Raw genomic sequence first — 21,080 nt, 5'->3', positions numbered from 1 at the left:
TAACAGTTTCCCACACAATACCCAACAAGTATCAACATTCAAAATATACTTGATTTTAAAGAATTGAGGTATGGCTTCAGTGTGTACATGGCCAACTACAAAAACATCCTCAAGTTCATATTTGACACTGCTGACAGATATAGCAGACACACGCTGAAGCACTTTATCCTGAAAATGCACATCTGTAAAACTTTTGTTCATTTCCAGAGCATTCTGTAAGTCACCTGGCAGAGATGAAAATGGCACACTGACACTTGTGCTGAGTGAATGTTCAAAGTCAACAAGCAACTTATCTGAAGAAAACTCCCAGCACTGTTTCATTTGATGACGATTGCTAAGAGTTGCAGTGATCTTGCCATGCAAAATATTGCCATATATGGCAATATTTTGCATGGCAAGATTGTTTTGATACAGGCTCAAAACATACTGATATTTTATTAAATCACTTAAAAAGTTGCTGGATGCTAGGAACAAGAGTGCTCATATCATCCAACATGATCCATCCAGCATTAGCTGAGCAAACTCACATTAAACGGGCTTAACCGAAAACTCATCCAACACTGGACACACTTAGCTTGATAAAGCTTCATCCCAATTCAGTGCAAACTAATGGCTCAGTCACATAAGTAAAAACAGCACAGCAACATTCTTGAATCTACACAAAAAAAAAAAGACTGTATGATTGGTGATTGTATTGTATTATTTTGTATTTTCTATTCTGCACTGATTGCAACTTGTGGTGATTACCTGGTTGCCCATAGCTTGACAAGTTTACACTTTCACGGCCACTTTGGATCACAAGAGGATTGCACAGGTCACCTGATAGGTGGCGACCTCTCTGCAAACAGTGCAGTCTGACTTGGATTGACTGTAATCACTCTAAGAGGGATTGCTGAAGTCTTGCAAATGATTGTTGTCAAAGTTATAAATGCAAACAAATTGCCAACATATTGCCATCAGTCTGAATGAGTCTTTGTAAATGAGCACAATATAAGGAGACTCAACCCATCTGTTGAACTCCGCTTATATAGAACCGGAAGGTCAAAACTAAAGGATGTTGTGACCTTGTGAGACCCTCAAGGAATCTAAATCTGACAGTTTGGAAACATGCATGAGTGTCCCACTGGAGACTCTTGCAGTACTCTTCCTGTTCCTCCTTGCGCAAAGGAGCAGACACCCGTGTCGTTGGTGGGTTGATCCAGCTCTCCTCATGCCTAATGGGATCTCATCTACACTATTAAGACTATGGAGACCCAGCAAACCTTCTTGTAGTGGCACGTATAGATAGGCCATCCTAAAATGGGAGCTGCGCTACCTGTGCAACCTGAATGTGCCGTTGTTCTACCAGCAGTAACAAGGACACTAACAAAAAACAAAAGTAGAGAAAGATCAGTCAGGAAAGACAAGGGCAGGGCAATGATCTATGCCTTGTTGTTGCCTCTCAATGGCTTGTTATTCCTGAGAGGATTGACTGATATCCCCGAAACTTAACTGAGTTGCTGTTATAATGTGATAATCACATGCTCCCTTAACTTTTTTTTATTTTTTTTGTGTGCAATGTATATGTGACTGGTTTGTGTTCAGGCTTTAAGTATTGTGTAATTGAAGGAGTGTTGTTAAGGGAGGGACAAAGCTGACTTTGTCACAATTCATTCAGCTTGTTATTGTACTGAAAGACTCAGGGCTTTCACTTTAACTCGTCTGATAAGTACACCCTGTTATAAGCACGGTTTAAGTGTAAGTATCGAAAACTCTAAACTCTTCTTCAAACATGATCATATCTCTCATAGAAAAAAACAAAACAAAACAAAGATGGCAAAAGCCAAAATGTCACGAGGATTCAAAAACAAAGGCGATATATGCTGGAGGCTGGTGTGAATGTCAGGTTTTTCTGGAAGGAAAAACAAACAATAAGAACAGGTCACTGGTGTGATAAACATGCTGTTTTGAAGCTTACTGAAAGCCAAAGAGAGGTTCACATTTTATGACACAGTCATGGTACTCTTAAGCTTCTTGTGGGGTATGTTTTACAATAGCGTTTGAACCAAGGACTTGCTGACAACTAAAACTGCTTAATAATGATAATAATAATAACAGTTTTATACCACATGACTGTTATTTGGTAGCTTATGTTCAACCTAAACTTTCCTTTACATCAGTCTGTCGTCTTGCCTTTAAGGGAGCCTTGTTGAGAAAAATGAACAAAATGGAAACAAAATTTTTTACTCAAAATATTTTTATTGAGCAATTGTGGATACAGTTAACAAAAAAGAAAAAAAAAACCAAGGGAAACATAAAAACTGGTTACACTGAATACAAAACAGAACTTCTCACGTTGGAACAAAACGGAAAAACGGAGGAGCGATTGATTCCAAGAAAACCTATCTTTGCAAACCACACAGAAATTAGCTGAGCTTCACATTTACATTAACACAGTAAAACCTATAGAGTGGTAGGTCATCAGACCTCTGTGGGATGAGCAATTCTGTTAGTCAAAGGACAGCACCCAACGTTTTGCCCCAGTGATATACTTATCATCCTCACCCACTGTACCAAAGAGAGCAAGTAGGGGGTTGAGAGCCAGTTTCAGGTCAGTAGCCTTGTTCAGAGTGTAGAAAACCGCCTCCCAAAAATTTACCAAGTCAGGGCAGGTCCAAAGCAAAGCATGTGGGTTAGATTGGCATCATCAGACCCGCAGCTGTTACAGCGAGGGATAGAGCCAGGATAAATCTTAGCTGATTTGTATTTAGACAAGTGGGCCCTATGAACTACTTTGAATTGTGAGTTGTGTGAGTTGAATTGGGAGTGGCGGGTGCAGAGTGACATAGAATTTACCAGAGTGAGGACTGAATCCCAAACGTCATCTGACATAGATATACCCAACTCCTTCCCCCATGTGGATTTAAGGCCTTCAAAGGGAGCTGAAGTTATCCTGCACAGTTTGCTATAGATGCGGGAGATTATACCTTTGCCTGATAGTTGCAAACTAAGGAGCTTGTCCAGTAACTTAGTAGCTGGAGCTTCTGGAAAACTGGAGAGGTTGGATTGCAAAAAATGTTGAGTTGTAAATATCTAAAAAATTGAGTTTTGGGAAGAGTGTATTTTGCTGACAGCTGATCAAATAATGCTAGTCTAGTTGTGTATAAAGATATCTTTAAAGTAAATAATACCTGCTCTAAACCAGACCCAAAACAAGTTGTCCAAAGCTTAAGGGAATAATAGGTGATTTAATAAGATAGGATTTTGAAGTGAGAAATTCTTGAGATTGAACTGCATCCTGAACTGAGCCCACACCCGGAGGAAGTGCTGAATGTGAAGTTGTCAATTGACAAAGGTAGAGAAGAACCCAGAAAGGAGGCAAGAGACATACCCTGAGTTGAGTCAAACTCCATTGCTAGCCAAGTGGTGTGGCCCACAACCTTCCCAGATTTTAACCAGTAGGCCATGGAGCAAATATTGGCAGCCCAATAGCAAACGCGGAAGCTAGGGAGTGCCAGGCTCCCTTCAGTCTTAGGTTTCTGTAAATGCATATTAGCTACTTGAGGTCTTTTACCCTCCAAACGTAGGAGGAAATTCTAGAATCAAGGGTTGTAAAGAAGGACTTAGGGATAAAGACTGGTAAAAATTGAAAAAGGGGAAAAAAATAGGAAGAAATGTATTTTAATCGAATTAATTCGACAGACCAGAGTTGTGTGGAAACACAATTTAAATTTAAACAATTAGCTTTTTTATTTCTAAAGCAAACAATTACTTCACGTGCCTGAAGTCAATTATATAATACTGTTGAAATCCTCACATGTCGTTGATTGGTCGGTCAAAAGTCGTGTCGTTGTTGGTGTGACTTTATTTTTGCCCCGCCTTTTCTGCCAAGCTCCTTCACGTTCTTAAGCTGTGATTGGTTAAACACACGTCGATCAAATTCTTTTGCAGGGTTGGTTGCAGGGCGGCGGTTGTTGATGTATGTGTCAGAAGTCAGGTAGTCGGCACAGAGAGCAGCTAGCAGGTAAGCAGACAGCAGCAGGCTGCGTCTTTACTGCTTAATGCGATTAGCCGCACTTCACAAGTAGCCCACTAACTGTACTCTGTGTGCTCTAAATGAGTTTGCGATTAAAAAAACCCATGAACGATTAGGGTGTTTCGCTCAGTGTTCGCCGTCTGCGGCTTTTTAGCCTTGGTAGTTTGTCTGGCTGATTGTAGATAAGCTGAAACTCGTGAATGAGCAGCATAAATGGAGCCACTTATTTATAATTCAAACGAGAACTAGCCTCTTTTATACTCAGTGTTCATATCAACAAAGCAGGTGTTGGAGTGTCAGAGGAAGTGGTGAGTGGGCTAACCTTCACTCAGTTCCTAATAATAACTGTAATATAGCGCTTATTTATACCCGCAAGCTACTTCACTTGTATTTCCACAAAATAGAAACAATAAGTATTATATGTATGTATCTCTTAGATATTGCACATGTCGCTCCTGTTCAGTGGTAACATGCGCTCCTGGGGTGGAAGAAATCATTCATTAATGTTGACAGCAATACTACAGGCTGCTGTAGTTTGTTTCAGCCTCCCCTTTGTCTTCCCAGGTAACGATGCAGTTCCTAGGGCGGCTGCTGGACACAGTCTCCTCTGTGTCAACCCTCTTCACCAACCCTTACCGGGTCCGAGAAGTGCCGCTGTCTGACTATGGAGGAGGAGGGAAAGTGAAATTAAAAGAGGAGGGTCGCATAGTTCTGTACAAGTACAGTCAGTCATGGGACTGTCTCCTTCTCTGCCCAGAGACACCGAATGTGGCTTTGAGGTCTGTGTTGATCACGTAGATACACTGTTCTGTGTGACTCTGACATGGGTGTGAAAGTTCAGTGTCAGCTGCAAAAAAATTTCTTTTGCACCTTTAGTTGCTTTTATTAGCATAGTTGCTCATTTCATCCTGTGTCATCTTACTGGTTTACTGGTTTAGCCTACATCACCATTACTCAAACAGGCAGCTAAGGCTATGCCTTTTATTTTATCAGCTATAAAGCTTTGTAGCAATCATGTGATATGCTAGTAACTATGACATCATCCATTTTTTTTTGCAAAACCCTGTTTTCAGCCTTCACTGTTAGCATTTTGGGAGGCATGTTGTTGGTTTTTGTGCACCAGAGTTGACCTTATGTAGACACAAGGAGGGAGTACTAAATTATAAACTAGTACTAGCAATCTTGCTTGGGAAGTTGCATCTGTAAAGTACATGTATATTTGCTATTTAGTGCTAAGTAACATTTCAAGTAAAATGTTACAACTTCAGTCATAAAAATGAAAGCAGAGAGTATCAGTCGGGATTATCTGGACAATCTGTTACCACTACAAAAAGCATATAGGTCCTGTCAGGTAATTCCATTACAAATGCCCCTAAAGTATCAAAGAACACAAACAAGCTGAGAGGTCCAGGTTTGTTATTCCTATGAGCAGAGGTCAGGAGATCTCCTATGTTGTCACAATTGACAATCAGGGTAGCCTTACCCCTAACTTTAACCCTTAACAAGTCTTCACTTTAACTTGAACAGTTGTCGTGAAAAGGATTAGTCATAGAAACCAAAGCATTTGATGTACCCAGCTGTAAACATGTTTATTTCTTTCTGCTGTTAAAGTTGTCCATGAGCTTATAAGGGAGTTGACCTGCTTTTGGAGTTGGCCTCATATTGCCACTCCGGGAGCTGCAGAGTTTGGCAGATCTGCGCTGGCATAACTTTTCAGCTCGGGATGTTGCTGCTTGGCTACAGATCTGAAAGGCAGGTTTGAAGAAAGATAGAAAGAAGGTCTTAGCATTGGCCTCAGCTGATACCAGACATGTCAAATATTATTAGTTTACTAGCGCAAACCAGATCCTTGTTGGGAGTAACCAGGAGGGACAGGATTAGAGATGAGTGTATCAGAGAGACAGCTAAGGTTGAGTGGTTTGGAGAGAAACTAGAGGTGAGGTTTGAGATGGTTTGAGACACAAGCAAAGGATTGATTGTGGATATGTTGAAAGCAAAAGTAAAATATTATTTATGTATAGTATGTAAAAAAACATTAAAAGGAACTTTTGGAAGCTAAAGCAGCAAAGAAATAAAAGGAATAAACGTCTTAAACACTAATGCTTGAAGCTTTTTTGAATTGTTTTTCTTAGCAGAGGAGAAATATTATTATTTATTCTTTATCTACTAGTTCATTGGTACCACATTAGCAGAACTTTTGGTAATCTATCCACATTTCCTCTTCTTGTAATCATTGCATTGCCTGCAGGCTGTTTCAGGTGGTGTCAGAGGAAGATGCCATGAACTGGTTCCCACAGTACGCCCTCAAACTTCGACCTTTCTATGAAACGCTTCTTCTGAAGTGTGAGTCGACACAGCCAATCGTGGACTGCATCCGTGCTCACCCAGACTGGAGCTCTGCCCACATTGCTGTTGAAACAGGCCTGAGAGAGTGTCTCAAACATAACTATGTGCAGAGGTAAGATAAGCCAAATTGATATTCTTTTTTGGGTTTCTGTGATTATTTTGTATTTATTGGCCTTTTAGTGAGTGAAATATCAGACAGCAGTACGTCTCACAGTTGCATCTTCGTGTTTATGGTATTGATTGATGGGTGGATGAATAATGCCGAATGAAGAGAGATGTAACTCATTAGTCAGGAAGTCTGTGCCAGCTAAATGAATCCAGTGCAACAGATGGTATTGATTATTTAATTGGTTTATAGAAATGTTGTCTCAAAGCACTTATGGTATTATCGAAGCTTATAGCTCATTAGATACAAGTCATTTATTTTTTCACTCATTTTCTTGTGCATTTTTTAAATTGCTCCCTTATTGGCAAAAGTTTCTGTCTTATTAATAAAAAATGTGACTTTTGAGTAATTTTGAGGTAAAATTGAAAGCTACTTGATTCAGTTAGTCTATTAGTGGATATTTAGTTCTAACAGTTTCACAAAAAAAGTCTCTGATTCAGCCTGAAAACCATCCTCTACAAGTAGCGTTGCTGGGAAGTTTAACTTAAAAGACACGATCTGGAGAGTAGGTGTGAATGTGAGTGCGAATGGTTGTCAGTGTGCCTGTGTTAGCCCTGTGACAGACTGGCGACCTGTCCAGGGCGTACCCTGCCTCTTGCCCTAAGACAGCTGGGATAGGCTCCAGCGCCCCCGCGACCCTGAAAAGGATAAGTGGCAGAGAGAATGGACGGACACGGTCTGGATACGAGAATAACATAATAAGGAAATCCGAAGTGAAATGAGTTGCTGAGGAAAAACAGGAAAAGGCAGTCCTTCCTTGACCAAAGCAATAATAACACAAGTCTGCTTAAAAAACAAAACAACAACCCCCCCTCTCCCCAGCTCTCATGCTTTACTGATATGACTTGAAAACATATAGCTGAAGAATTTAGGAAATAAAAAGAAGCTTAGGAAAGTTTGTTGACTAAAGCACACAGAAAGCCTCTGCGGTGCTTCATGGTGCAGAGCTCCCACAACATCAGCTCAAAATCTTTGCATCTCCAGTCAGATCAATGCTCGGGACGCATCAGGCCAGACGCCGCTGCATCTGGCATGTGGGCGAGCTGACGCCACATGTGTGAAGGAGCTTTTGGAAGAAAGCCAAGCTCGCACTGACATCAAAGACCAAAACGGAGAGACACCGATCCACTACGCTGCCAAGCAGGATTCTACGGTAATCATCCAGGTGAGCCTCAGCTAAAGCAAGATGGTAGAGTCAGACCTCAGACCCTCTAAAGTGCACATTAAAATGATTTCTCCCTCTCTCCACTTTTCCTGCTGTTTTCGTTCTCACCTTTCTCTCATCATCCAGGTCCTTTGCTCGCGGTTATGCTCTGGTGTGGACGAACTCAACAAGAACGGAGAGACGCCGCTCCATGTGGCCTGCCGTACAGGCCGAGTGGAGGCTGTCAAGGCCCTGTTAGGAGGTGGGGCCAAATGTGACATCATTGGCGGTACAGGTTACCCCATCCACAGCGCCATGAAATACAGCGAGAAGGGGTGAGTGGGAGGAACAATGAGTTATTTTTGTGTCTATAGATGAGCAGAATTGGCCGATTGTGCGTCTGTGTTTTACTGCACGATACTAAAGAACACTGAAAATGGGAACAGCTTCTCTGGTTCTCCTTTTTTACCGGTTCTCTAGAAGTTGTCTGTCTGTCTGTCTGTCTGTCTGTAATGTGTGACTTCTCTACACTATAATAAAGAATGTAGTACATATTTAATATTCTTGTTTTAATTTCGTGTTCATCTGTTAGTTGTGTGGAGGAGATCCTCAAAGCAGATCCAAACCAGCTCCAGGCAGAGGACTCTTTGTATGGAGGGACGCCTCTCCACTGGGCTAAAACTGCTGAGGTTAGAAACACTACGTCGTGTGCTGTGTAAAAATTCATAATGGTTTGTTTAGTTTTGGCATTACTCTTGCAAACATCCTGAGAAATTCACACTGAGTTTAATCCTGAGTAAATCTAGCCGCCTGCCAGTGATGGCTGTGCGTCCTCTGGTCTCTCAAATCAGCACATCTGCGAGGGATTAACACGGAGTTGGAGACTTGACTTCATGTTTCTTTCTGTCTTCATGTCTGGGTGATAGATGTGTCGCATGCTGTTAGAGTGTGGCTGTGAAGTGAACTACCTCAGTAAGACCGGAGAGAGCGCTCTGCACATTTTGACCAAGAAGGGTCGCTTTGAGGCGGCTATGGTGTTGCTCACCCACGGAGCGAATGCCAACCTGAGGGGCCAGGATGGAAACACAGCTCTGCACTTAGCCATGAAGGTGTGTATACGATCTGCAAAATGTTCATGAGGAGAAAAGAGAAAGGTTACTTTGCAAGACATTGTGAGATTACGGGAGTTGTAGAACGCAGCACCTTTGAAATCAGATTGCAATACTCATAAAGAAAACTGAGGTCATGCTCTGTGTTACAGCCAGCGTGTTCACACTGCAAAATCTCTTTCCAGTCTGTTTTGATGAGTTCTTATTCAACATCAAATGTTTGTTTGTGGGCACATGGTTAGCACTGCCGCCTCACAGCAAGACGATTCCTGGTTCAAATGTCCTGGCAGGCTGGTGCTTTGTATCTGGAGCTTACATATTCTCCCTGTGCTTTCCTCCCACAGACCAAAGATGTGCATTGTAGCTTAGTTGGTGATTGTAAATTGGCCATGTGAGGTTAATAGTGCGTATAGCATAAAGCACTGCATAAATGTATGGTTAGAGAAATGCTGTCTGAATTGCTACAGTGTTTCCATTTTAAAAAATATGTATTATTTTAATGTGAGCTGCATAACTGAGGTTTTTCACAATGGGGGTACAAACCCAGCTAAGCTATTGCAACAAGTACTGATTGTTCAAATACAACTGCAAAAAACCTTCAATGCTGTGTGAAATGTAACTAACTACAAAATGTAATGATTCGCAAATCTGATAATCATATTTTACTCAAAATAGAACAGTGAGACAATTTATGTTTTAAATGTTTAAACTGTGAAAATGTGCCAGCTTAAGAAAAACATTTGCTTATTTTGAATTTAATGGCAGCAACACATCTTAAAAACTGTTGCGACATCACTGAGTAGCAGCCCCTCTTGTTTTGACAGCAGTACGTAAAACTCAGGAGACCAGTTGCTGGACGTCTAACTGTTGTCTGATTTAGGATTCTAGCTGCTCAACAGTCCTGCAGACTGCAGGCAGGCCAGCTCAGCGGACTCTTCTCCTACAAAGTCATGCTGTTGTAATAATTGCAGTATGTGGTTTAGTATTGCCTTGTTGAAGGGAAGCGTATGTTGCTCTAAAACCTGCTAGCACCTTCCAGCATTCGTGGAACCTTTCCAGATGTAATAGTTTCAACAAAAACTTCTGGAAGTCTTCTTGAGCCCAATCAGTGATTTCCTCTATAAACACACTTTTTCCATATTAGGGAACTTCTGGCCATCTTCACCTCTGAGAAACTCAGAAATTCTGTTTTTATTTACTTCTTACCCAGCATCCCAATTTGTTTGGAATTGAGGTTGTATTTTTTTGTTTTATCCTTTGTTCCATATCCTTAAAAAAAACCTCTTCTCATTTGTTGTGACTGCTCAGATGGACCACATAGAGTTGATCAAAGCTCTAATAGTGTTTGGTGCAGATGTGGAGATTCACAATGATTTGGGCGAGACACCTGGACTCATCGCTGCACGCACCAGCAAAGGTAATGAGAGAGAGAGAGTGAGATGGGGGGTTAAAGCGAAACATTTAAACATATAAAGAACATAGAAGTCTGAGCTTGGACTGGTGGTGTTAACAGTGAAATTAGGAGTTAATGTGCCTGACCTAACAACCCTGTTTGATCTCATGTAGTCTGATTTGAAAGCATGTGTCCACTGTGGATGATATTAGTCTGCATGTTGTGTTGGAGCTGTAATTAAGGGTTTTATAATCTGCCACTTTATCCCATTATGTATTAATATTATATGATATGATAACACTTCCTGTTACAGATATATTGCTTTATCACTATGAAGCAATGAAAAAATATTAGTTATTGCTTATAGTCAGTTAAACTTTGTGATCATGCTTTTTTTTTTTTTTTTTTTTTGCAGTATGCAGTATTGCAGCATCTTGGCCTTACTGCCTTTTAGTGAAATATCCGATTAGATTAGGTTAGATTTTGGTCCACAGAAGCAGAAAATGGAAAAGAGCATACAAATAAACTCACTAACTCTAAGGCTACGTTCACACTGCAGGTCTTAATGCTCAATTCCGATTTTTTGATCAAATCCGATTTTTTTGTCTGCTTGTTCACACTACAAATAAAATGCGACAGCAAACGCGCTCTAGTTTCTTTTGCGGCCCGCATGCGCAAAAGAAGACGTCACACACAACGCGCTCTGTTTAGATCAAACAGTATTGTTTGACTGATGGCCTTTAATATAAAGACTTGTTTCGGACTTTACGTTTTCCAATTTTGCTTTAAGTTATAAAGTTATTTTTTTATTTACATATGGCCTAATAATTATCCTTATTGCTGTTTTAGAGAGGAGCGGTGCTTCAAAGGCTAGTTGCAGATAATCTGCAGATTATACAGTACAAATAAAATGTTCACGTTTCTCCAACGTTGTCTTCCCAACAGTTTCACTGACATCTACACTGGATGGCCGGGAAGTGTTCGCGATGTCTTCTCCGGCGCTGATAATTGTTGTCTGTCTTGTGTCAGTGACGTAAAAGACGGATTTAATGCGACATGACCATTCAAACAGCAGTCGCTTTCTAAAACATCGGATATGTATCGGATTCAGTACCACATACGAAAGTGACCCAGATCGGATTTGAAAATATCGGACTTGTGCCGTTCACACTGTCATACCATGATCGGATATGGGTCGCACAAGGTCAAAAAAGTCAGATTTGATGCGGTTTTGCCTGCAGTGTGAACGTAGCCTTAGTCATCCCACAGGAAATAAAAACAGTTTCTAATTTCTTTCTGTTGATATATGCAGCTGTTTACTGTTATTTTTCTGATCACTTTCTTTTTTGGCAGAAAGCTGGAGACAAAGACAAAGATTTAAAATTTCACTTTGATTTCTTAGAAAAGCTCAGAGCATGTTACGGCTAAATTGAGCCAGCTAATGGATGTTTGCTTTCAAATACATAGACAGTGCAGGAAACCATTCACAAAGAAGAAATGGGAGTAAACTAAGTTTGTATTGACTTACTGATTTTGAAAATGCATGATAATTGCTAACAGCTTGCTTATGTTCTTGCTTTCTCTCTTCCTTTCATCTCTCTCCGTCTCTCATCTTTGTGGCGTGTGTGCACGTCTAACTTGTTGGCTGCTGCTCTGTGTGTGTGTTTGTGTGTTAACATGAAAGGTCCTAATAGAAAGATACTGCTGGACTTGCTGTGTAGTGTAGGAGTACAGCGTTGCCTCCCTCCCTCCCCCGGCAGTCCTCCTCCTCCTCCCATCTCCAAGAAGGTCAAGCCTCAAGGCATAGGTAACACCACCACCCCCTCACCCCTGCTCCTCCCTCATGCTTCTCCATTTCCATTTTTCTGTCACTTCAAATATTCGAGTTTGTGTTGTCAGTCAATTTTTTACCCTTACTTTTCTTAGCTATAGATCATTCTTTCTGTATTATATATTTAATGATCAAATTTAGGATAATCTTAAATCGCTGTAAACGTAATGTAAGAGCTGGATTCAAGTGTTCCTTCATATTTAAGTTAAAATAATAATAATAATGGATTGGATTTATATAGCGCTTTTCAAGGCACCCAAAGCACTTTACAATGCCACTATTCAGTCACTCTCACATTCACACACTGGTGGAGGCAAGCTACGGTTGTAGCCACAGCTGCCCTGGGGCAGACTGACAGAAGCGAGGCTGCCATATCGTGCCATCGGCCCCTCTGGCCAACACCAGTAGGCGGTAGGGTAAAGTGTCTTGCCCAAGGACACAACGACCAGGACAGAGAGCCCGGGGATCGAACCGGCGACCTTCTGGTTACAGATACGCTTCCCAACCCCCTGAGCCACGGTCGCCCCCCCAGAAAAAGACATTTAACCCTTTAAGCCTGAACCATAAAATAATTGCCAGAAATTTTTTTAATAGAGTGTTTATTGAGCCTTCTGACAAATTAAAAAAATATGTAAATTAGAATAGTTGATTTTTAATTGTATCATATTTGTTACATTGTGCGTTATTTGCAATTTTATCCTTAAAAATGTAATGCACAATTTTTTTAGGGGTTCTTTGGGGAGAATAAAAATGACTGTAATGTAAAAATCTCAAAAACTCATAAAAACCACATGTATATAATATGATAGGGGATCAGTTAAGGGGTTAAATGATACAAACACAGTCTTCAAAGACTACTCTTAAATCTTTTTAAAAGGCAGGTAATGAGCTGTGAAAAAATTAGGACCCAGTAGAATTTAAATTTTCTGTAAAAGGTGAGCTGCATGGTGTGATGAGCTCCTCAACACTTCCCAAAAGCAGCAGGCTGTGGCAGAGTGTGTGTGGTGATGGTTTTTACAGTAGTGACACCACCAGTAAATGCTTCCTCCACAAAATCCTGGTGACCCCGTTTTTTCCTAGTTTAGTTTAGTTTATGCACAAATGTGATGTCATGTTTTGCTCCTGTACCAACAGCTGTTGTGATTGGCTTTTAGGATTTGAGGACATCTTGTATGTGGGGGCTGCAGTGGGTGCAATGAGCAGAGGCATATCTGAAATAGACGGCCCCCAAATGGAAACGAGAAAGTGAGTATAACATATCACGCGCCTTTATTGCTACTACTTACCCATAATCAAAGCACACACAGAAGGTTGTAGGCAAACACTGAATATATAAGACAGACATGGCCGTTGTGACTTTACCTACAGTTATCATAGTTCTGTATAGTTACTGTGCTGTAACAATGACACATATTTACCTACACCACAGTAACTATGTGTCTTTTTTTCAAAGTGGATGTGACGGTAACAGGTGGATGTGATATTCCTCATACTTCATCCTAAATCATACTCTGCTTTATCTATACTGTCTATTTAACTCTAAGTGGGACCATCATTTATAAAATAATCATATTGTGTTCAGATTGAGATACACATGCACACTGACAATGTGACTGTGGCCATAAACTCACCATGAAAGTGTTTCTAAAACCACTTTAATACAAATGTAATATTAATAATTCATATTATTGTAAAGTGTATAACTGATACACCCACAGCTCACTTTTAGAAAGAATCCAGGGTCAAAGCACTTCTGCTGTTCTGTGCTGCACAATAATAGGTTTCACAGTGTAGTAATGCCATTGTTCAGTATGCATTGAAAGCCTCTGCCCTCCTTGATTTCTTTACCATTTGTGGGCTTTGACCTGCATGCGTTTAAGGCCTTTCTCTCCAGGTTTACTTTGCTTTGTTTTATTTTGCTGTTCTCTGTGTTGTGATGTTTGGTTTTGCTGGTCACATGACTCTTTTCAGTAAACTCTGTTTCGAGGATTCTGCTCTGTTCCAGAGGATCTAAAAAGTTGGATATGCAAGTGATTGGCTGGATAAAATTCATCATATTGGTCTTGGCCATCCGACAGGATGGACAGTCTGCTGTGTCTTGATGGTGGCGGTATTAAAGGCCTGGTGCTGATCCAGATGCTGATCGCTCTGGAGAAGGAGGCGGGCAGACCCACCAGAGAGCTCTTCGACTGGGTAGCTGGCACGAGCACGGGAGGCATCCTGGCTCTGGCTATAATCCACGGTGTGTTTGTGTTCTCTTTTCCAGTGCTGGGTTTTCATCACATAGCATCAGAACAACAATGACACTTCTTCTATGTGTAGGTAAATCCATGGAGTACCTGCGCTGCCTGTACTTTAGGATGAAGGAGCAGGTGTTCAAAGGATCAAGACCCTATGAATCAGCACCGCTAGAGGACTTCCTAAAAACAGAGTTTGGAGAAAACACCAAGATGACTGACATAAAGTTCCCCAGGTAGATATCTGAATGTGATAATAGGCAGAAAAATGCCAAAAAAAAGCTAAAATTCAAAAGAATTGCAGACCTCTGCCCAAGCTGCTCGTCATCTGGGCAGCATTTACTTTTAAGCAAAGAGTAATGTATCTTCTATTAAAACATTGTGTACAAGCAGGCAATAGATAATAGGTATTGATTTGTAAATAACTGAAATAACTTGAGCTTATTATATAATATTATAATGCAGTTTATTTCTAACCAACTAGCAGCTCATTCATCATCGTGTGAAACAAAGGCAGATGTGATACGTAAAAGTGAGGTCAGAGGTCAAATGTGACATGATATTTAAATGGTAACTATAGTGTGATATTTAGAATCCCCATATAACAGAATCATTTCCTAAGTAATGCCAATATAAACGAAGGCAGCAGAATTTTAAACACCATTTTAAGAAAATTGACATTTTATGAAAGTTTGAATTTATCTGACCTCGAAGAAGAAGTCAGAGACAGTAACATGATATTTACAATCCCCATATACCATTCCCTATATAGCTATATGTTGTCAATACTGACAATGGTGGTAATAAACAGTTATAAATAGCTCTAAATAGAATTATTATCACTTTAACCTTGAGTTTTACATTGAAGGTGAGGTCAGAGGTCAAATGTGATTAACATGAACCCACTCTACACTCCTACAAAGTTTTATTATAATTCATTCATAACTTTTCGACCTGTCACGCTTACAGAGAGAATGACAAATTGTTGCGTTCTAAATGTTATGCAGCCATCTGCCACAAGATGGCGCTGCAGCTTTTCCATTGCTATAGTTAAGCACCAGAAATTTGTTAATGCAGCCTTAATCTTCCTTTAAGTCTGTCATTGTTCAGACCTCAGTGTTTCTTAGGTTTTATACTAATCAATTAGCCAAACTCGACTAAGAATTTAGTCGCCCCAGTTTCTGCTGGTGCGAACAGTGTCATATAAAAGCTTTAAATATCCCACTCTTTTGCTGTGATTGGTCAGTTTTTAAAACTTTGAGCTGGTTTTACCCTGATGTGTTAAATTGAGTCACCTAATTTTTTTCCGAGGTTCAGTTCCTGAGAATTAAGAAAAGGTACTGACTTGCTTAGATATGTGTAGCATGGCTCTCTTAACACTAAAATAATACAGCTGAAGCCAGATTGGTTTTAAAAATATTTTTGTAATTTGGTTGAAATGCTGCTGTTCAAATTTTCAGGTGTTTAAGGAGAACAGGCAAACATCCTTTCACTTCTTTCTTTCTTTACAGGGTAATGGTGACCAGTGTTCTGGCAGACAGACATCCAGGCGAGCTTCATATATTCAGGAACTATGACCCTCCATCCGTCTCCAGAGAGGCCCCATACACCACCACTGCCACATTCAAGCCTCTCACCATCCCACAAGGCACGTCAGATATCACCTGTGTTTGTCAGCTACAGCACCAGCCCTCAAATGTCAAATGTATTAAATGGGATAATGAAGTGCTCTGAACATACCACTGGATGGCACCAAAGGAATTTTCAGAGCTCATATTTTAATGTGAGGGTTATCTACTTTCACTTCACTGAGGCAAGAAAAGCTGAAAACTAAGCCTGTGTTTGAACACAACACTGAAACTGAGACTGTGTGTGCTGTTCATGAAGGAGTCGTGTCCTGTGTTGTGTGTGAGTCCCAGCCGTGTTGTTGTTACAGGCTGGGAGGATGAAGATGTGTTGATAGTAGGATACACAGAAGAGCCACCCAGAAAGATAAGGAAGGTGACAGATGAAGGTGTGTGTATGCGTACAGGACCAAGTCCTGGAAAGTCGTGAAAAAGACAGACAGGAAGTGATAATTATGAACTCAGAACAGTGTAATTGCATTTACTATGCATGACTTTCTTACTTATATCCTTGTGTTCATATCAGAACAACTTGTATGGCGAGCTGCTCGCTCCAGCGGCGCTGCTCCCACCTACTTCCGACCAATGGGGCGCTTTCTGGATGGAGGGCTGCTGGCCAATAACCCGACACTAGATGCCATGACAGAAGTCCATCAGTACAATAAGGCCTTAAAAGCAGAGGTAGGCAACCGGAGCTCTATTCACTTTCCTTCCTTTATGCACTTAATGGACGTTAAGCCACATGGATTTGTTCGTGACTTCTTCTCTGCACGTGTGTCTCTTAGGGCCGTGAGAAGGACTTAAAGAAGCTGGGTATAGTGGTCTCTCTTGGAACAGGTGAGCCAAGTAATTGTGTGTCAAAATGTTAAATTATGTGAGTCATATCTCTTCTTCTGTGTCTTTAATATTCATTAAATGCAAAGTAAACTGATATATACACACACACTGGCCACTTTATTAGGTACATATCGCTAGTACTGGGTTGGACTCTGTTTTGCTTTTAGACCTGCCCTAATTCTGTGTGGCACAAATTCAACAAGGTGATGAAAGGATTCCTCAGAGATTTGGGTCCATATTGACATGATATCACAGAGTTGCTGCAGATTGGTTGGATGCACATAAATGATGTCATGTTCAAGGAACCAGACATGGCACATTATCTTGCTGGATACAGCCTTCAAAAGATTGGTACAGTGGTGTGATAAAGGACCACATAGACATACAATATAGACACGCTCAGCAACAATAGTCGGGTAACTGTGGTGTTTAAATGATGTCATTTAGCACTAAGGGGCCCAAGAGTGCCGGGAAAGTGTCCTTGAAACCATTGCACGACCAGTAGCAGTGCAGACGTTTGTGTTTTTTATGCCACATTTTGACCCAACACTCTAAATGTTGCTGCAGAATTTGAAACTTATCAGACCAGGTACTGTTTTTCTAATCTTCTGTTGTCAATTTTTGGTGACTTGTAGCCTCAGTTTGCTGTTCTTAACTGATAGAAGGACACCTGGTGTGGTCTTCTGCTGCTTTAGCCCATGCGTTTGACATGTTTTATGTTTAGAAATGCTCTTAATTACCTTAGTTGATACTAAGTTGACCATTCTCTTGTAAACCTTAGAGACGGTTTTGTGGGAAAATCCCAGCAGATCAACAGCTTCTGAAATGCTCAGAGCAGCCTGTCTGGCACCAACATCTGTGTCGCTCAAATAAAGTTTGTTCCTCATTCTGATGCTCAGTTTGATTTTCAGCAGTTCATCTTGATCATGTCTAAATGCACTGAATCGCTGCCATGTGTTTGACTGATTTAGATATTTGTGTTAACATGCAGTTGAACAGGTGTACTTAATTAAGTGGCCAGTGGGTGTATATATCAGTTGTATCAGAGCTACACAGGAATGCATACCTATCACATTGTGAATAACTAGCTGGAGTTCAGTGTCTCTATTTGAAGTCTCCCTCCCCTTTATCATTTTGTACGCGTGCTCCTGTGTGTCTCCAGGTAAACCTCCACAGGTGGTGGTGAGCTCTGTGGATGTGTTCCGACCCTCCAACCCACTGGAGCTGGCCAAGTCCTTTGTAGGAGCAAAAGAGCTGGGCAAAATGCTGGTGGACTGTGTGAGTGCATCATTTTTCAGTTTATGTCTGTGAGTGGTTAACTCTGGCCATTGCTGTAATGTGCCCTGATTACTTATTTTTATTTAATCTGTTATTTGTGTTTATTCCATTTGACATTTGTGCATGTATTGGTGTTCTAATAACAAAAACATTTGTTAAAGCATGTTTTTCTTGCTCATTATAAATACGTCTCTCTTACTGCACAGTGTACAGACTCTGATGGCTGTGCAGTGGACAGGGCCAGAGCGTGGTGTGAAATGATCGACACCATTTACCACAGGTCAGAAACGACACACGTGTTAGTTTTGCTTCTTTTTTAATGCATCCTCTTTTCTCAGCCTCTCTGTATTTGTACCAACTTGCTCTCATCCATTTATCTTAGAATGCTTGTAGTTGTTTCTTATTCCCAGACGCTTCATCTGCAGGGGTTTAAAAGGAGTTCCTGTAAGACTGAGTGTTTACTTCAATTTCATTCAGTTTTATTCAAATGGTGACAAATCACAACAACAGTTGTGATTTGACTTTATATTGTAAGGTAAAGACCCTACAATAATACAGAAAATAGAGGAAAGTCCAGCAATCATATGACCCCTCTATGAGCAAGCAGGAAGAAACCTGCACTAAAATCAAACTCACATAGGGGCTGAGTGGATGAGACCGAACAAAGACATGCTGTGGAAGAGAGCCAGAGATTAATAATAACTATTGATTAAATGCAGACAGTTGTATAAACTGATTCACACGTACATTTCATGTGAACTGTCACAGTGATCAAATCTGCCGCATGTCAGTTATCTAGAAGTAGGACATTTATCACCAACCTATATATGACATGACTGCAGTTTTGTCACATTATAAATTACTTTCATGGATGTAGTTATGACATTTCAATTCAGTTTGGTTTTAATTAAGTTTTATTTATATAGCATCAAATCACAAGCCACATCAAGGCACTTTATATTATAAGGTAAATTACTTTACAGTAATAGATAATAAACCACAACAATCTTATGACTCCCTATGAACAACCACTGCTGACAGTGGGAAGAAAAAACTCCCTTTTAACAGGAAGAAATCTCCAGGCTCAGGGAGAGGGGCGGCTTTTTGCTGTTGAGGGGGAGGAGGAGGAAGAGGAGGTAAAAGAGGCACTGTGGAACTAACTGCTGTGTCTTTTAGCTTCATGGATAGATAAAGGTGCACATCATTTAAATAGCAATAGAAGTATGTATAATATGCCTGCCTAAGAGGAGCATGTAGAATATAAATAGAACTGGTCCCTACAGAGAACCGTGTGCATCATTAAATAGGTAGATGTTTGTGTTTATAAATATGATATCAGTTCATACATATAAATTTTGATGTCAGTGTTTCCGTTAAATTGTGTGATAAAAAGGACCGTAAAGTGTCACAAGGTCATGAGGTTATGTTGCATCTCGTCTTTTTCGCTGTACTCACGTGAGAACCTGAGACCAAATGCTGTAGTTTCACTTCTGTTAGAAACTCATAAAGTACCAAATAACAGGTTTACACTGCAGTCGATCAGTTTAGCACACACACTCTTTTTCTGTTGTACCATGTGGTTCAGCATTGTCTTGTAAGCAAGCCTACAGTGGAAAAGAAGCATGAACGTAGCTCCAAAAGCTCTTCAGCAGCAATGGTGATTTTTCCTGTTGTTTTTATTTATCCCTTTTTTTGCATTTAGTCTTTCTTTACTATCTTTAGCATGTCTCTCTGCACAGTTAGTTATCATTATTTTGTTTATTAATCACTGTGTCCGTTGCATTGTGTGCAGATTGAGTCCCCAACTATCTCAGGAGGTGATGCTGGATGAGGTGAGCGACGCAGCCCTGGTGGACATGCTGTGGGAGACCCAGATGTATCTGTATGAGAAGAGGGAGGTCCTCCAGTCTCTGGCAAAATTACTACTGAACAACTAAAAGCACAAGAACATCACAAATGGAGGCTGTGAAGAGTGTTTGAATGGAGCAGTGAGATTACTGAGCTGTATGTCTGACTAAAAACTGTAATGTGTGTGTCGGTGTGCTCTCTGTTCAAACTGAATGAATCAGTTTGAGTATGAGTACAAACGTATTAAATATGTGGAAAGCTAACCCAGGAAACAGCTGACCTACTAAAGCCTGTTTAAAGGTGTTTTATGTAGCATCATGTGACCTTAGCACTGATCCTGTTGTGGTTGATCAGGTTTACTTCTAACATATGAACCAATGAAGAAGTTGAAGTTGTACTGAGGAAATGTAAACTGACTGTTACAGTGTCATGTAAGTTTCCACTTCCCCCTACACTGGGTCAATCTACCTCTGGATTTGTTGAGGTAAATCTGGAGTGTTTCCTTCCCCTTTTTTCCTCACTTGTTCATCACATTCACTTCTGACACACACTTACAAATACACCCGAGTCATTGAATTTTTCCATTAAGCTGTGTGATAAAAGGGACCCTGAATTGCCACCAGAGCATCAGCAGTATTCTCAGGTGCAGCTGAGATGGTGGTGATGTTGAACCAGTTCTGCCTTATGTGTGGGACCCACATTTGTACCTTTTCTTCCTTCCGTAGTAATCTAATGCCTTTCTGAGTTATTTATACTGACTTGAAACGCAATATTTAGCCTCATGTCTGTTGATAAAATATGATATTAATATGAAATCTTAAAACTGACATGAAAGATGTATTTGAATGAATCATCTCTGTGAAAGATAAAGGAACAGACGCCCTGCTGCTATGTGCACAACACGGACAGGAGGAACAAATTATTTTGTATTTTTATTTTTTTGTATTTGGCTTAATCCTGAAGTATAAATGGTATGGGAATAAAATATCTTAATATTGACCGAACTGCTTTGTTGTTGTTTCAGTTAATCTCAGTCAGCCTGCACCCTTATAAACTTGGCTGTTTATTGCTTTGAAACCCTCTATGCATGATAAGGTCAGTGGCTTTATTGCTTCCTTTGGCCAACTTCTTGTCCCAGCAGGGTATCTGACGAACAGCAGGGTGTAGATGTTGCCCTGGATCTTGTCCACCCCATTTGGCTGACTCCTCAGAAGTCGCCTTACTCTCTGCAGGTGTTTGGTGGTTGCAGCT

General features: G+C 40.5%; 1 protein-coding gene across 4 annotated transcripts; it reads left to right on the top strand.

The window, feature by feature from the left end:
• Window positions 1–3,930: 3,930 nt before the first annotated feature.
• On the top strand, window positions 3,931–20,833 carry pla2g6 (phospholipase A2, group VI (cytosolic, calcium-independent)). 4 transcript variants are annotated; one of them, XM_080879361.1, is made up of 19 exons: window positions 3,931–4,003; window positions 4,580–4,794; window positions 6,264–6,473; window positions 7,512–7,692; window positions 7,819–8,006; window positions 8,264–8,360; window positions 8,598–8,780; window positions 10,089–10,197; window positions 11,858–11,980; window positions 13,159–13,249; window positions 14,083–14,246; window positions 14,327–14,477; window positions 15,753–15,889; window positions 16,178–16,255; window positions 16,393–16,547; window positions 16,652–16,703; window positions 17,866–17,981; window positions 18,188–18,261; window positions 19,774–20,833. In XM_080879361.1, the coding sequence occupies exons 2-19, from the start codon at window positions 4,586–4,588 to the stop codon at window positions 19,916–19,918; spliced, it is 2,463 nt and encodes an 820-aa protein (XP_080735487.1). In that variant the 5' UTR covers window positions 3,931–4,003; window positions 4,580–4,585; the 3' UTR covers window positions 19,919–20,833. The 4 variants fall into 4 exon arrangements, with proteins under 4 accessions (XP_080735487.1, XP_080735490.1, XP_080735489.1 ...); XM_080879362.1 differs by lacking the exon at window positions 3,931–4,003 and adding an exon at window positions 4,022–4,323; XM_080879364.1 differs by lacking the exon at window positions 11,858–11,980.
• Window positions 20,834–21,080: the final 247 nt, after the last annotated feature.

This window comes from Rhamphochromis sp. 'chilingali', assembly GCF_963969265.1.
Source record: "Rhamphochromis sp. 'chilingali' genome assembly, chromosome: 4".
Taxonomy (NCBI): Eukaryota; Metazoa; Chordata; class Actinopteri; order Cichliformes; family Cichlidae; genus Rhamphochromis; species Rhamphochromis sp. 'chilingali'.
This window is presented reverse-complemented; position numbering and strand designations above follow the sequence as displayed.

Coding starts and splice junctions, on each gene's coding strand:
- pla2g6 (XM_080879361.1), top strand. CDS start 4,586: ATGCAGTTCCTAGGGCGGCTGCTGGACACAGTCTCCTCTGTGTCAACC. Junction 7,693..7,818: donor ATTCTACGGTAATCATCCAG/GTGAGCCTCAGC, acceptor CTCATCATCCAG/GTCCTTTGCTCGCGGTTATG. Junction 14,478..15,752: donor ACTGACATAAAGTTCCCCAG/GTAGATATCTGA, acceptor CTTTCTTTACAG/GGTAATGGTGACCAGTGTTC.